Raw genomic sequence first — 12,971 nt, 5'->3', positions numbered from 1 at the left:
GCGTTTTCCCCACTTACTCCACCGCAATCAACTGAGAGGTGCAATAGAAAAAATGTCGCCATGGTGGATGTGGCGCACGCATTTAGCGAAGACATCAATGCAGCACAGCAGCCGCTCCAAAGTGGTGGGGACTCCGATGTCACCGCTGACATTCAGCTAGAGGATGTGAAGCAGTGTTCCGAAAAAAGACCAGGCACTAATGGCTCGCGCAAGGCGAAAAAGAGTGAGTGTATTCCCCGCAACGGATGCTTGCTACCTATGCAAGTGGGCGGCGGGTACTGTGGTTTAGAAGCGAAAGCACAAGTGCGAGAACATAAAAGCGTCATTGGTAAAGTGCTATGAAGAAATGGAAGCAAGTGTCACTGCGCCGCGCTGAAGCAGTGTGTGTTTAGTTATTTTCGAAAGCTTACGTCCATGGTTTGTTCAAAGTTTATAGGTATTTCAATCCACCTGCATAAGTACGCTTTTGCTGCTATAGGTCGACTTCAGCATGCTTCCTGCTTTTCTGGTCAGTTGTCTTCCGTAAGGTGGGCGATCCTCTTGTCTTGCGGCTTATACTAACCTGCACGCACTGTCAGACACTGAAATTCGTATCTGCAGCCAACACGGAACCATCGCCACAGCAGTGACGTTTATACGGAACAGGAGCTCGGCAAGGTGTACGCGCCTTCTGCGCTCAGAAGCACGTGTACAATTGTGGGCTGCCGGCGCGTGTCGGCTACAAGTTCTGAAAGTGGTACGCGCAGTACGGGTCCATTCGTTTGCACAAACTGCGCATAAAATAGTCACCGTACGCACACCTCGCATATTATTTGCAGGCCGGCAGCGAAGTGCTGGCTGGTTATAAACATTTCTTCGAACGCCACTTCATCGAACAAGCTTCTATCGAAAGACGTTTCGTCGAAGGCTTTTATTGAGTCTATAGTTTTACCGCAAGTCCTGCATTAAAATGCAGTGCACGTCTTTTCTCGTGCTAGTTTTGGGTGTTTCCGATTTCTCCGTGATGCAGGAAGTGTGAGGCAATACCCTCATGCAGGGACAAAGAAATTCAGGAAGATCAGAAATGTTTAACATCTCCCGAGTGCTGCATTCAAGACAGGACTTTTTTCCTGCAGAGGTTTTGATAATTTTATCTGAGCAACCATGGCCACAGACCTTCCTCTGTTTCAATAAAAGTTTTATTCATTCATTCATCTGAGAAGACATGGGCATCCTCACTCTGCTTGGAACACAACACACATTTGATTATGCTTTCTTTGTAGTGCTATTGCTTCCTCTTCTCTTTGCGTGAGAGTTGTTTTGAATGCTTATTGAGTAGATGACCGATTGTGTACTGTATTTACTGGAATGTAGTTCATTGGACTATACGTGTTTAAAAGCTGAAATTTCGCGTGGTGCAGACTATCTGCAGGTGCGGACTAAACATTTTATTTTTCAGGATCCTTTGTTAGAGCCGACGAAGTCTGGAGTGGCAGTCATAGTGAAAAAACAAAAAAACGGGGGACCTAACTGCACATGCAATATTTTGTCATGCTAAATCACATATGTAACAATCAGTTCGAATATGCAATCAGATTCTTTATCTGCTAGCAGTACTTAAGAGTGGCTGCTTATCAGTGCTTGGATTCACATTGTGAGCACATGCTCAGAACATTGATGAATAACGCCAGGGGTGTCGTAGTCCTTCTTGAAGAACGGTTGCGATGGCTCCATAAAGGCGAAGAGCCTTCCTGGCAGCATTCAAGCTCAGTGTAGTAGCCGAGCATGATGTACAAGCAGTAAACTCGAACCGAGCAGCGGCAAAAGAATATTTGACACCAATGAAAAAAGTGCACAGACGTAGCTTGCTTTTCTGAAACATCTGAAAGAAATCTGGGCTGCTTCCTTGAAACAACTAAGGACTATCCAAAATCTTATTTTCAGCTGAAATTCGTCCCTGCTGCCGGGTGCGAACTATCGAAGCAAGAAGTTTTTGTTTGAAGCAGTTCTAGAAAAATGCTGTTGATGAGGCCAGTTTCCCGTTGGTTCTTTATAATAACTGACCAAGCGCTTGTATTGTTTATTTCTGCCAGTATGTGAAAGTGGCAGAGCATTTGTAGTGTAAAGTCTCCAGCTTGTGCTGCCACACTCTTGCCATGCTTCAATATCACAGCTTTGTCTAGCCTTTCCAGAGTGAAACCATTTGTCATAGAAAGTGTATAATTTGACTAATTTTAATAATTTTCTTGATCTCAAGGTGACTGTACATCTACCAATAAAAAATCTAGTTATTTAATGAAAGGACATTTCGCAAAACATCTTTGATGGCAGAGGAGTTTTTTTTTAAATCAAATTGTATTTGGTGAACTGTGCTTGGAGTAATGCGTGTACCAGAGCATCTATAACAGTGCTTTTGTTTTCGGATTTATAAGACAATTCACTATAATTGTATGCAACATTTGAGCATTTGGTTTAGTAATGAATTGAAAGGAACTGCACCACAACATCTACCAGTGTAAACAGTTGTCACACTGTTTCAAAGCAGCATGTGAATGCATACCACACATCCAAGCATGCATACTTGTATATGCTGTCTTTTCTGATGGTTCTATCGTAGTGACTTGCACTAGGTCTGCTGTTTTAGCCTAAAGGGGCACTGGGACCACTTCATCAAATTATTTTTATCAGTAAACATTGATTTTCTGGTTGTTTCTGGCCATGTTGCCGTTTGTCCAGCAGCAAACAGTGTATTTATCACTGAGAAATTGGACTTCAAAATTTTTCTGCCAGTCGATTCAAACTCGTGACGTCCTTACTGAAAAGGACAGGTTGCCTCCATTTTGATGTGAACGACAATGTAGCATAGCCTCCGAGACCTGCACCAAAAAATCTGTATCGACGCACGCATTTTACTTGTAAAATCGTCCGGTGATGGCAACCTCTGTATTTTGTTTTTTGGTCTATTCTAGCTTTAAAAGCTCTGTTTTCGGTTAGAGTACTCTCTTTGTGATTCGAACGCAGTACCCTATCAATGCAAGCCAACTTATATTCGCCCTTAGTGCCTCTTTAAGGGTATTTTGCACTGGGCATCTGCTGAGCCCTGAAGACATTGCAGTTCACTGTCACATTAATATATTTTTAGCAAGTCATGTAATTGGGGAGATATGGGAGAGGCCTTTGTCCTGCAGTGGGCTTAACCAGGGGGATGATGATGATGATGTAAGTGGCAATGCACTGTGGTTCAATGTATAAAGGAAAAGTTCACAATTTGTGCAAGCTTAAAATGTGCGTGAAAGCTTACAGTATGTGCAAGACAAAAAAGTACGCTCATGCTAATTCATACTCTTTGGGAACACAGAGTATTTTCATATGATATATTTGAACTACTGGAACAGCTGGAATACTGCCTTAGACGAAATTATTGTCAGCAAACTAGTGGTGCAGCCCAAGTATTGAAACATGATTGGAAACATGATTGAATTGTCCCTGATATGGCCCTTAAGGCCTAGACCTCCTTCAATCATATAACGGCAAATGGCACACATTCTGGGTAACATTCTGAACAGCTAGCAGCTGAATGCAGGCATTTGTAGTTATAACAAATGATGGCATGTTGTTTGCCACTGAGAGTCTCACGTGTAGCTATCGCTGTAAAATTAACTGCAGCTGTCTTGGCTGAAGTGTGCAAATGTGTTCTTTACAATTGCATGCAGCTGTGTGACTTGTGCACTTACGTATAAATGTTTGTGAATGGTGCATCTCATGTTGAATATTGCTGAGTTGTCAAATGTGCTTGATGAAGTATGAATTGCGTAAATATGGCACCTTACAATGACAATTCTTCCTTCTCATTTCCTACTTTGTTTCGGCTGTAGTCATGTTCAAGTAGTCTAGTGAACCCAGCTCAGCCATTACTTATGTCATGAATGAGCCAATCTCAGAGTTGTTATCTAGGTGTGCATAGTTTGCACCAACGCTGTAGCGGCCACCACATTCAGCTCCAGAAAGCATGCCAAGAGCCTGGGCATTTTCCTGATCATCTTATTGCCAACTGGTTCTCTCATACACTATGAAAGCTGGCCGGTGCACCCAAAGATGGTGCCTGTGATGTCATGTGCAAGCTATCTAAACATCATCATGTGCATTAAAGGTGTATTCTTGCAAATGACTTGGAAGTAAACATGTCATGGAACAATTATTTTTAAACCAGTTTATTTTAAAAATCTTATAGCTAACTTATTTATGTGTGGTGGCACTCCATTACTTTGCTCTAATCGCACTTTATGGTGTGCATTTTTGTTATCAATTTATTTCTGTATAAGCTTGGTCATCCGGCAATTGTGTACAAATCATGTAGTATGCGTGCAGTGCTGTATTTATTGATGCTATACACAACAATGACACTACGAGATGGGTGATTTCAAATCAGCTCAGTAGCTTCCTTTAGCTGCGAAGAGAGAACTTCTGTAATGTTGTTGAAAATCCTTGTTCTTAGGCAGTGTAATGTTGCCATGTTCCTGTCTACTGCCCTGTGTGTATCATTGTGCAGGTTCTAACTATTTTTCTACATGGCACTGTTCATTCAAGGCAAAAGTTTAGCTGGTAATTGTTTAAAATTCAAAATAGAAATAACACTGTGGTGTTGAAAAATCACTAGAGTGCTTGTCTCATGCCATCATTTCTAGCTGCTTTTTATAAGTTGTATGTTATTGACCCGCAATACTTGGCTGCAGCAGACCAGTGGCTCATCCTTTTTCGGCACATATCAAGCCACCAGTCAAAATCTGTGCTATAGTGGATAAAAGACACAAGAGATTTCATGGCAGGGCCACAATAATTTCCACTTATTCAGTGCATCCGACCTGAAATCTCTGAGGGCCCCCATATGCTGGCACCTTAAACACCACTTATGCATGCTAGATTTTAACCTGTCCCATGGAATGGAAGCATGTGGGCAGGGGTCTGGGAAGAGTGGCCAATGTCAGCAACAACTCAGCTAGCAGACTGCTATGTTCCCTGTCATCTGGCCTGTTCAATACCTTTGTCATGTCACTGACAATGCCATCCATAGCACAGCTACAAATTTGGCATAATTAACCCCACATGATATACCATACCACACCATGGCCACATCAAAAAAGACAGCTGAGAAATTGATGTACAAGGCAGTGTGGACGAAGACACTAACCTGCTGGAGGGGGCATCTTTCGTGACCATGTGTAGGTAGCTCGTCAGACTTCCACTCTCAGAGTAATCCCAACCCTCAAGCTTAGTCTGAGGGTTGAGCTCAGTCTGGTAGTGCAGCGTACAGTGTAGTACCACAGCGGGGTCACGGCTGCAAGCAAGGTGGGGCCTCTTTGCAGATCTCAAGGGTGCTGAGGAGCCTGCTATACATTTTCCTGAGGAATGGATGGCGCACTACATTTTTTGTAGAAGTTGGCACACAAGGCTGATGTAAAAGGTTGATTTATTATTCTTAACTTCCTTTCTTCTGCGCAGCAAGCCATCCTCTCAAATAAAGTTACATTTGTTCGGTCATTAACAACATAGCCACACCACAAAATATGTTGTTCAAGTGGCACTTGGAACTTTCAAGAAAGATTTAGATTAATGCATGAACATGCTCAACATTTACAACTTCTAACTTTTGTTTATTAGCTCATATCGTGTCGCTGAGGGAAGATGGCAAGCGCAATACTGTACTGTGTGAAAGGATTCTTATACTTGTGTGTTAATGCGGCTGTTGCTAAATGTTTATTTGCTGTGTTGGTATTCTTATAAAATTGCAAGTTACAATACTATGCCAGTTGAATGGCCGCTGTATATTTTCTGGTATGAGGTAGTTTTTTTCCCCCTTTTTTTTTCGAGAGTCGGGGCCAGCACTAAAGGCGCCTGTTGCCATTGCAGGATCTCTGTGGTCATACCTGCACAAGGAGGTGCGCCGTGGCTACCAGCTGGAAGAGCAACGCTACGAGAAGCGCCGTGCCAAGTTTTACGCCTTCTTCCGCATCCCCCGGGAGCTGGAGCGCTTCGTGTGCTATGGCTTCCTACAGTGCGCCGACGCCTTCTTGTCAGTGCTGACCCTGCTGCCTGTGCGCTTTGCACTGGCAGCAGGCCTGCTCGGTGCGCGGCTGGTGGGCCGGCGGCGACTCCAGCCAGCCGAGTCATGTGACTTGCTCAAGGGCCTCGTGCTGCTGGGCACCTGGCTGCTTGCTGCCCAGGTGGACACATCCATGCTCTACCACATTGTCAAGAGCCAGTCTGTCATCAAGCTGTACATCTTCTTCAATATGCTTGAGGCATGTGCTGCCCTGGCATCGCCTCTGCGATCTCTGACCACTGCTTAATGCAGGTGGCGGACAAACTGTTCTCGTCCTTTGGCCAGGACATCCTGGATGCTCTGTTGTGGACTGCCACAGAGCCAGAGCCACGACGGGCACGTCGCCGCCTGGGTCTGCTGGCGCACTTGATGCTAGCCTTGGCTTATGTCTGTATCCTTTCTTGTGGGGCGTCCTTCAGTGGCTCAGTTGAGAAGGGTGCAAAGAGTATCTATTTACAGATCCATGCTACCAATTCCTTAATGGGAATAGAGCAAAGTTAAAGCCAGGAAAGTCAGAGTTGCAGAAGGTAGGCTAATCTGCAGTCCTCACGTTCTTATGGTCTGAAAATGCAAGTCGTAGCTGCATTGTTGCTTTCTTGTTTCACTCACAATCTCGGAACATTTTATGCAGGTTAAGACATAACCGCAAAGAAGCTCAGTGTGGAGATGAATGCTGCTAGTGATGGCTTTGGGAAATGCTTGAAAGCTCTAAGAATTCATCTGCAAGAAGCCACCATCGTCAGTCTTTGTCCACTGTAGGACAAAGAACTGAGCACTGCAAGAAGTTTTCAGTTCTTAACCCTTTAGGGCACTTTGTGCACAAATGTGTACACAGAGAACTCTGATATTTTTCTCTAAGTGGGCTACACCTACCATTGATTTCTGTTTCAGGTGAATTTAGCATCATTCATGTCGGAAATAGGTTTTTTTTTATGCAATTTAGTGAACGTAGTGAATAATATTGCATAAAGCAGTGCGCTGGATAGCATATCGTCCGCCATGTTTATGCACAGATTTTGCCATCAATTTCTTTTTCCCAGTTCATGCATTGTGGGATTTGTAATATGAGAGATAATTACTTTTCCCAGCTTAATCGCATCTAACACTACTCAAAACCGCCGGACCCACCCCATGGTTATGTACGCTACCGAGCGCACACCGACCATGGCGGGCCTTGCTCTGAGGGAACAAAGAAACGACACTCTGGCTGACACAAACAGGCATTTATTTCTACAACAACATTAACACCGGCTAGCAACAAAATATGCTAAGGAATCGAGGTCATCCAACTCACCAGCACGGTTACGAGCAAATGTTCGCCCGCGCTAGGGCAAGGGGAAACTCCGAAGCGGGATGGAACGAGATGCAGGAGAACGTTCTCCCCGCAACTTCCTCGCCCCACTGGCGAAGAGCGGAGCGCTCGCCGAACAGTCCGTACGTGCCACGTTCCCCAGCCAAAGAGAGTGTGTCGTCTTCCCCGCGCACTCGCACAGCAGTCACACTGTCTGTGGTGCTCATGTCGCTGCAACGCCGGCGCCCTCCCTTGTTAGTTATAGTAACTAACTGGAGGTAGTCACGGAGTGCGCCCCTCCTTGAGGCGAGGCTGCTGCAGGGTGCATCGTGGGAAAGCAAACCAAAGGGGATGTCATGGGGGGAAAGTCCCCACAGCATCAATGGGCATCTTCAAAACAAACTTTTTCCATCATCTCTGGTGTTTACGTGAGAAATCCTGGCATTCTAATGTTGCTATTTCCAACCACTGTGACACTTTGTACGAACTTTCGCATATCCTTGTAAAAAATTGGTGTTATTTTGCACTGGAAGGCTAACAAATTGTTTTAAGGCGGAAAATATATTTGTTTTCGATGGAAACAAAAAATGGTGCCTAAAAGGTTTAATTCACAATAAGGCTTCAGCAGATAAGCAAGGCCATTCTTGTTTCTCGCAAACAATATGTCATCAAGAAAATGATAGCTCCGTCCTCATTTGAACCCACTACATGCAGTTGGTGGACAGCTGCAAGCATTACCTGAATACTGAAAGGTAACTGTCGAGCAGGTGGAGTAGGCTTCTTCGAGCTAGCATTCAGGCGAATGGGTTGAATGGTCCGTAGCGCCTCCGTGTAGCGGCCGCAGCGGCACGCGTGAGCCGAGGAGAACGCTCGGGACCTTGGCCAGGGCCGGACGCTGCTGCCGCCGCTCTGCTGCTATCTCCTCTCCGGCAGTCCTCAATAAATGTGGCCGCGGTCACCTTCCTGGGCGACCTCCACAGGTCTATCCAAGAAACGTTCACCAGCTGATTTAAAATTGTTAAAAGTGTAATTGTTGGCACATGTAGCTAGCTTCATTAAGAGTGACATTTAAGATGGTTGCCGTTGTGTGTTCTTTAAAGTTGTATAGCCATAAATTTTTTGTGTCATTTCAAATCTAGAGTGCAGTGTGGCAAATAAAAAGGACACTTTTAGCGTAACTTTCAGTTCCATTCGGCACCAGCATGTAGCTGCTGCGTAACATCACATTCTACCTACTGAAGTATCATATGAGTGGTCAAGGGGGCACTAATTCTTTGATGCAAGCTTAAGTTCATCTCCACATATCTCCACCACACACCAGCAAGCAACCTCTTATGCTCCATGTTACCAACTTCTCAAAGATGAACGCAAGAACACAATTTTTCATTTTGCCAGGATGGCACATCACTGAATAGCGATTTCTGTGTAGGTGGCAATATCAATGCTGCTCAACAGCCTATATTGAAAATCTGATTAAATGATGTTCTTCTCAGTACCTTTGATTAGCACATGAAATTTTAATGACTGACGAAAGATATTACTTGGTTCCTAAGTGTATAGAGGAACCAAGTCATATCCTTCGTTAGTCATTTAAATTTCGTGTGTATACCTCTTTTACAGTACAGTGATGTTGAAGTGAAATTTTATTCGAAGCTGTGCTCTATAAAGGCAGAAATTTGTTTACTCACAAGCTATTGTCACATTCTCTAGCACAGTTGACAGCTGCACAATTTTCCAACGTTTTGAAAAACAGAGTGTGCTCTGCTTATTATCACCACCACCACCAAATAGGCAGTCTTCCAGCCTGTTACAAGCTATAGCACCATTGTTCTCTGCTGCTGGCATGCGATCAGCAAGATTTTGTACCTTTGTCAAAAAGAGCGAGACAAAGCTGATGAGCATAATTTCGTTCGACAGCTTCTGGTTAAGCAGCAGTTAAAAGCGTTTGTGGCTCAATCTCTACACAAACTGTGGCTCATGCTCAGAACTAAACGCTCACAGATTGTTTACAATTTCCTTCGAGTTTGCATTACTTCTTAGGTAGGATATTGAGAATCCTTTTCAGCCACAATCGCCATTTAGGAAGTTGCGAGTTCAGCTGGAACATGTAACCAGAAGTCCGGATTCTGTGCCCTTCAGAGAACGGAATTACGCCACTGCTGTTCTGTTCCAGCAGCATCATCATATTGGACATTGCCTGTGACACGCACACAAAGAGTATGCTGGGACAAACAAAATGAACAAAAAAATGTCCCTGCCTGTGCCACTAGGTATAACGGGTGCACGCACAATAGGTTTTGTCAATAATCCACTTCTGGCTACCTGTGGGCTGCCAGAACGCAGAATCAGGCATTCGTTTTTCTTGAGTTTTTCCATCACCACTTGTGCACTTCCAGTGTCTGCCAGAATGTGTTCGATTTTCTCAGGTTTGTTTATTTTGGTCTGCTCGGGGTGTTCCTGCAAACACCACAAACAGACTACAAGCAGACGACAGAGCACGCATGAACACAATTAAGGTCTATGTACTGTCCTGATTAGTTGAGGAGGCCTGTAGCTACCACAGTGCTCCAAGGAAGTGTAGAGATGGAGAGGAGGCACAGCAGGTGCCAGGCCATGTGAGTAATTTTCTGCACACGCGCCACTTCTCGGGTGAGGTGTGGTTGCCCATCCTTGACATACTGTCCCAGTGCTCCACTGCCTGCTGGTGATGCTCCAGGCGACTACCTTAAGTGTCGCAATTAACTCTCAGAACAAGGCTTTGCTGACCATCATGATGTCCAACAATGTGAGTCATTTTGCATTGGGTGCTTTGACCTGATCTGACAGCCGCATTCCTTGCAGTTTGTGGAGCTCAAGGGCATGGTCTTTAAGAAGTTCGCCAAGAACAACCTCTTCCAGATGGCTTGCAGTGATGTCCGTGAACGGTTCCACTATGTGGTCCTCCTGTTGGTGGTCATTGTGCAGACCATGCGCGAGTACAGCTGGCGCCAGGGTGAGTGGTGGGGGAAGTGGCAGCATGCACTTTACAAAGGGGTGCAGGGCCTGAGACTGCACAACTTTGCAGAGCAGTTCTGGAGCCTGCTGGGCGACTGCATCCTGGTTCTGGTGGCTGAAGTGCTGGTCGACTGGGTCAAGCACGCCTTTGTGACTCGCTTCAACGCAATCTCTTGGCAGGCAAGTGGGCTTTTGGTATGGAGGGCATTGTAGCTAGTCCTACAGCGTTTGCCTCATCTGCATGCAGGTCTACCGAGAATACCTGACCAGCCTGGCCTACGACTTGGCCAGTAGCAAACTTCACATGGTATGCTTGTTTTGTAGTGCAAAATTCTGAAGAGCATTGCCTAATGAGAGCTTTGCAGGCACCCTCAGATCATGGGGACCTGGTGTCTCGCCGGCTGGGCTTTACGCCGTTGCCATTGGCAGCCTTGGTGCTGCGGGTGATGGCATGGCCTCCTTGTTCGGTGCGACTAGCCCTTCTCACCTACGTGTGGTGCGTGACAGTTTTGACAGCCTCGTGCCACTTGGCTGACAGGGAATTAAATAAAGGCAGTCTCATTCTTGGCATCTCACAGCACATGCTAGGCCTCCTTATTTTTCAATAGCGCATGTCAAGATGCCTCAGAGCCATCTCAAGGATATAATAAATGGCCTACTGTCTACTAGAAGAGATTGAGTATATGTAGTAATGTGTTCACAAAAATACGGTTCTGAACATTTTCTGCATAGTCTGTGATAGTTGTCATTTTCAGCAAGGCTAACCAAGTGTTTAGTGATAGTTCTATGCTTCTACGAAATCGCTGGCTACATAATAAGAACAACCTGGCCAGTGCATTTGATTCACTGACAGTATTTATCATTACAAGTTAATCACAGTGCCACTATTCACTATTGAGAAAACCATCAAAAGTCCGTTTTCACTAGGAATGGTCTAGTATCTTCTCTGTGTAATGAAAAGGATAAGGTTGAGTGAAATGTTTCGGCTCCTGAGTTATGCATAACATCTTACATTCAAGAGAGTATTTTCTCTTTGAATTTCTCGCATATAATTTATGCCACTTTTAAATTCCATATACTAAGATGTGTGGGTGACTGGATTTTTAATGTAATGGGAAGTAAAGGTGTGAAATAGATCCAATAGCTCTGCCAATGCACGCCTATTTCAGGGAGAGAAATTTGTCACCTTTCTGTTTGGGAAACAAAAAGATTGCAGTGCATGTGTGTTTAGTGAACTGCAAGACGTTGTAGCAGTCTGAGCATCTACTGGGCACAGCACTTGCTGTTCCAAATCCCTCTTGCGAGCCCCTGCCCACCCAGAGCAGGGCAGGAGATCTCTGCTTCAGCATGTCCCCTTATTGGGATTTGGTTTATGTGGGGAACTCGGGTAGCTAGGGACTAAAAATAGACATGTAGCTCCCACTCCATGGTGCAGGGGGTTCATTTACGGACTGGGTCCAGGTGTGGATTCATCAAAACGGGTTTATTTCCCGACAGCGTACAGTGTGATCGTGTTGTACATCGGGGGTAAGCTCCGGAAAAGGCTACTCATCTGCATGTGACCACATGCAAGCGCAAAAGCAGGCCTGGCTGCTTTGGTGACGCACCTGAATTTCTGGTTGTTCTAATCCTCGCTTGCTGGGCCATGCAGTCAAATTTGCATCTGTGAAGCACACGAGTACATTGTTAATGTTGTGCAGTGAAGTATTATTAAAAGGCACTTAAATTATACCACAGTCTTTGTGAAAGAATATGCAGTCTGGCTTTGGCCCAACATATTTCCAAGCATCAGGCGTTAATGTAAGACTCTTGTGTTGATGTTACTGCTTCGATACTGGAGATGGGGAGAGAGACATCTCTGCTCGCTGTGTTGAGTTTCGGAGTGCCAACAGCCTCCTAGAAATCCAAGGCAGGCCCAAAAACTTCCTTGGCCATGCACAAAACGGCCAAAATATTATTTACAGAGAGTTTACACCCTTTCTATTCCTCCCTTGTCACTTATAGTGACACAGTGCGTGCCAATGCGCTCAGCATCTGTGGACCAGTGGCGATTGATGTGCATCATTGCAGTCTGTGCAGTTTCAAGGTGCTGTTGAACCTGGTGCTTCTAAGCCGTGCCTGCAGCCTTGTCGAGCAGCACCGGCAATCGCTGCTGGAGGACTCTCCGGAGAAACATTCACAACGACCCAAATCCCCGGAATAAACTTACACAATATGTTGGCGAGAAAGTCGTCATGTTGCATTTTGCTGTGGCAGTTGTCAACATCCAGATGCATGAATTAAAAATATGCTACTGCTTATCAATTTAAGAAGTACCTTTAAACTTATAAACATCTATTATGGGAATGTGGTACTGGTTCCTCATGTCAGAATGCATCATCCGTAACACTTTAACTGCCAACCCCAAGCTCTACTTGTTATAGGAGATTGTACCAATATCGCTAATGACAAGTCAGATGAGTTACGGCCAGCAGTTGCGCTCCGTACAATTTTCAACTCAGAGGATGGTAGTTGTCCATGACAAAGTGTGTTTTACACCTTCAGAGTGTAGTTTAAGTCTGGCAACAGTCATTTCATAATGGTGTCTCACATGAAGAATGCCAGTGG

The 12,971-nt window shown here is 44.9% G+C and overlaps 1 protein-coding gene across 1 annotated transcript; it reads left to right on the top strand.

The window, feature by feature from the left end:
- Window positions 1-5: 5 nt before the first annotated feature.
- LOC144093582 (protein TAPT1 homolog) lies at window positions 6-12,592 on the top strand. The gene is made up of 9 exons (XM_077627122.1): window positions 6-223; window positions 5,887-6,278; window positions 6,332-6,470; window positions 10,058-10,155; window positions 10,212-10,362; window positions 10,435-10,544; window positions 10,612-10,671; window positions 10,730-10,860; window positions 12,435-12,592. The coding sequence occupies exons 1-9, from the start codon at window positions 61-63 to the stop codon at window positions 12,565-12,567; spliced, it is 1,377 nt and encodes a 458-aa protein (XP_077483248.1). The 5' UTR covers window positions 6-60; the 3' UTR covers window positions 12,568-12,592.
- The last annotated feature ends 379 nt before the right edge of the window (window positions 12,593-12,971 follow it).

The sequence above is a fragment of the Amblyomma americanum genome, chromosome 6 (assembly GCF_052857255.1).
Source record: "Amblyomma americanum isolate KBUSLIRL-KWMA chromosome 6, ASM5285725v1, whole genome shotgun sequence".
Taxonomy (NCBI): Eukaryota; Metazoa; Arthropoda; class Arachnida; order Ixodida; family Ixodidae; genus Amblyomma; species Amblyomma americanum.
The sequence above is the reverse complement of the archived record's forward strand: the minus strand, read 5'-3'. Positions and strand labels throughout refer to the sequence as shown.

Coding starts and splice junctions, on each gene's coding strand:
- LOC144093582 (XM_077627122.1), top strand. CDS start 61: ATGGTGGATGTGGCGCACGCATTTAGCGAAGACATCAATGCAGCACAG. Junction 10,156..10,211: donor CCATCATGATGTCCAACAAT/GTGAGTCATTTT, acceptor CATTCCTTGCAG/TTTGTGGAGCTCAAGGGCAT. Junction 10,545..10,611: donor TCAACGCAATCTCTTGGCAG/GCAAGTGGGCTT, acceptor ATCTGCATGCAG/GTCTACCGAGAATACCTGAC.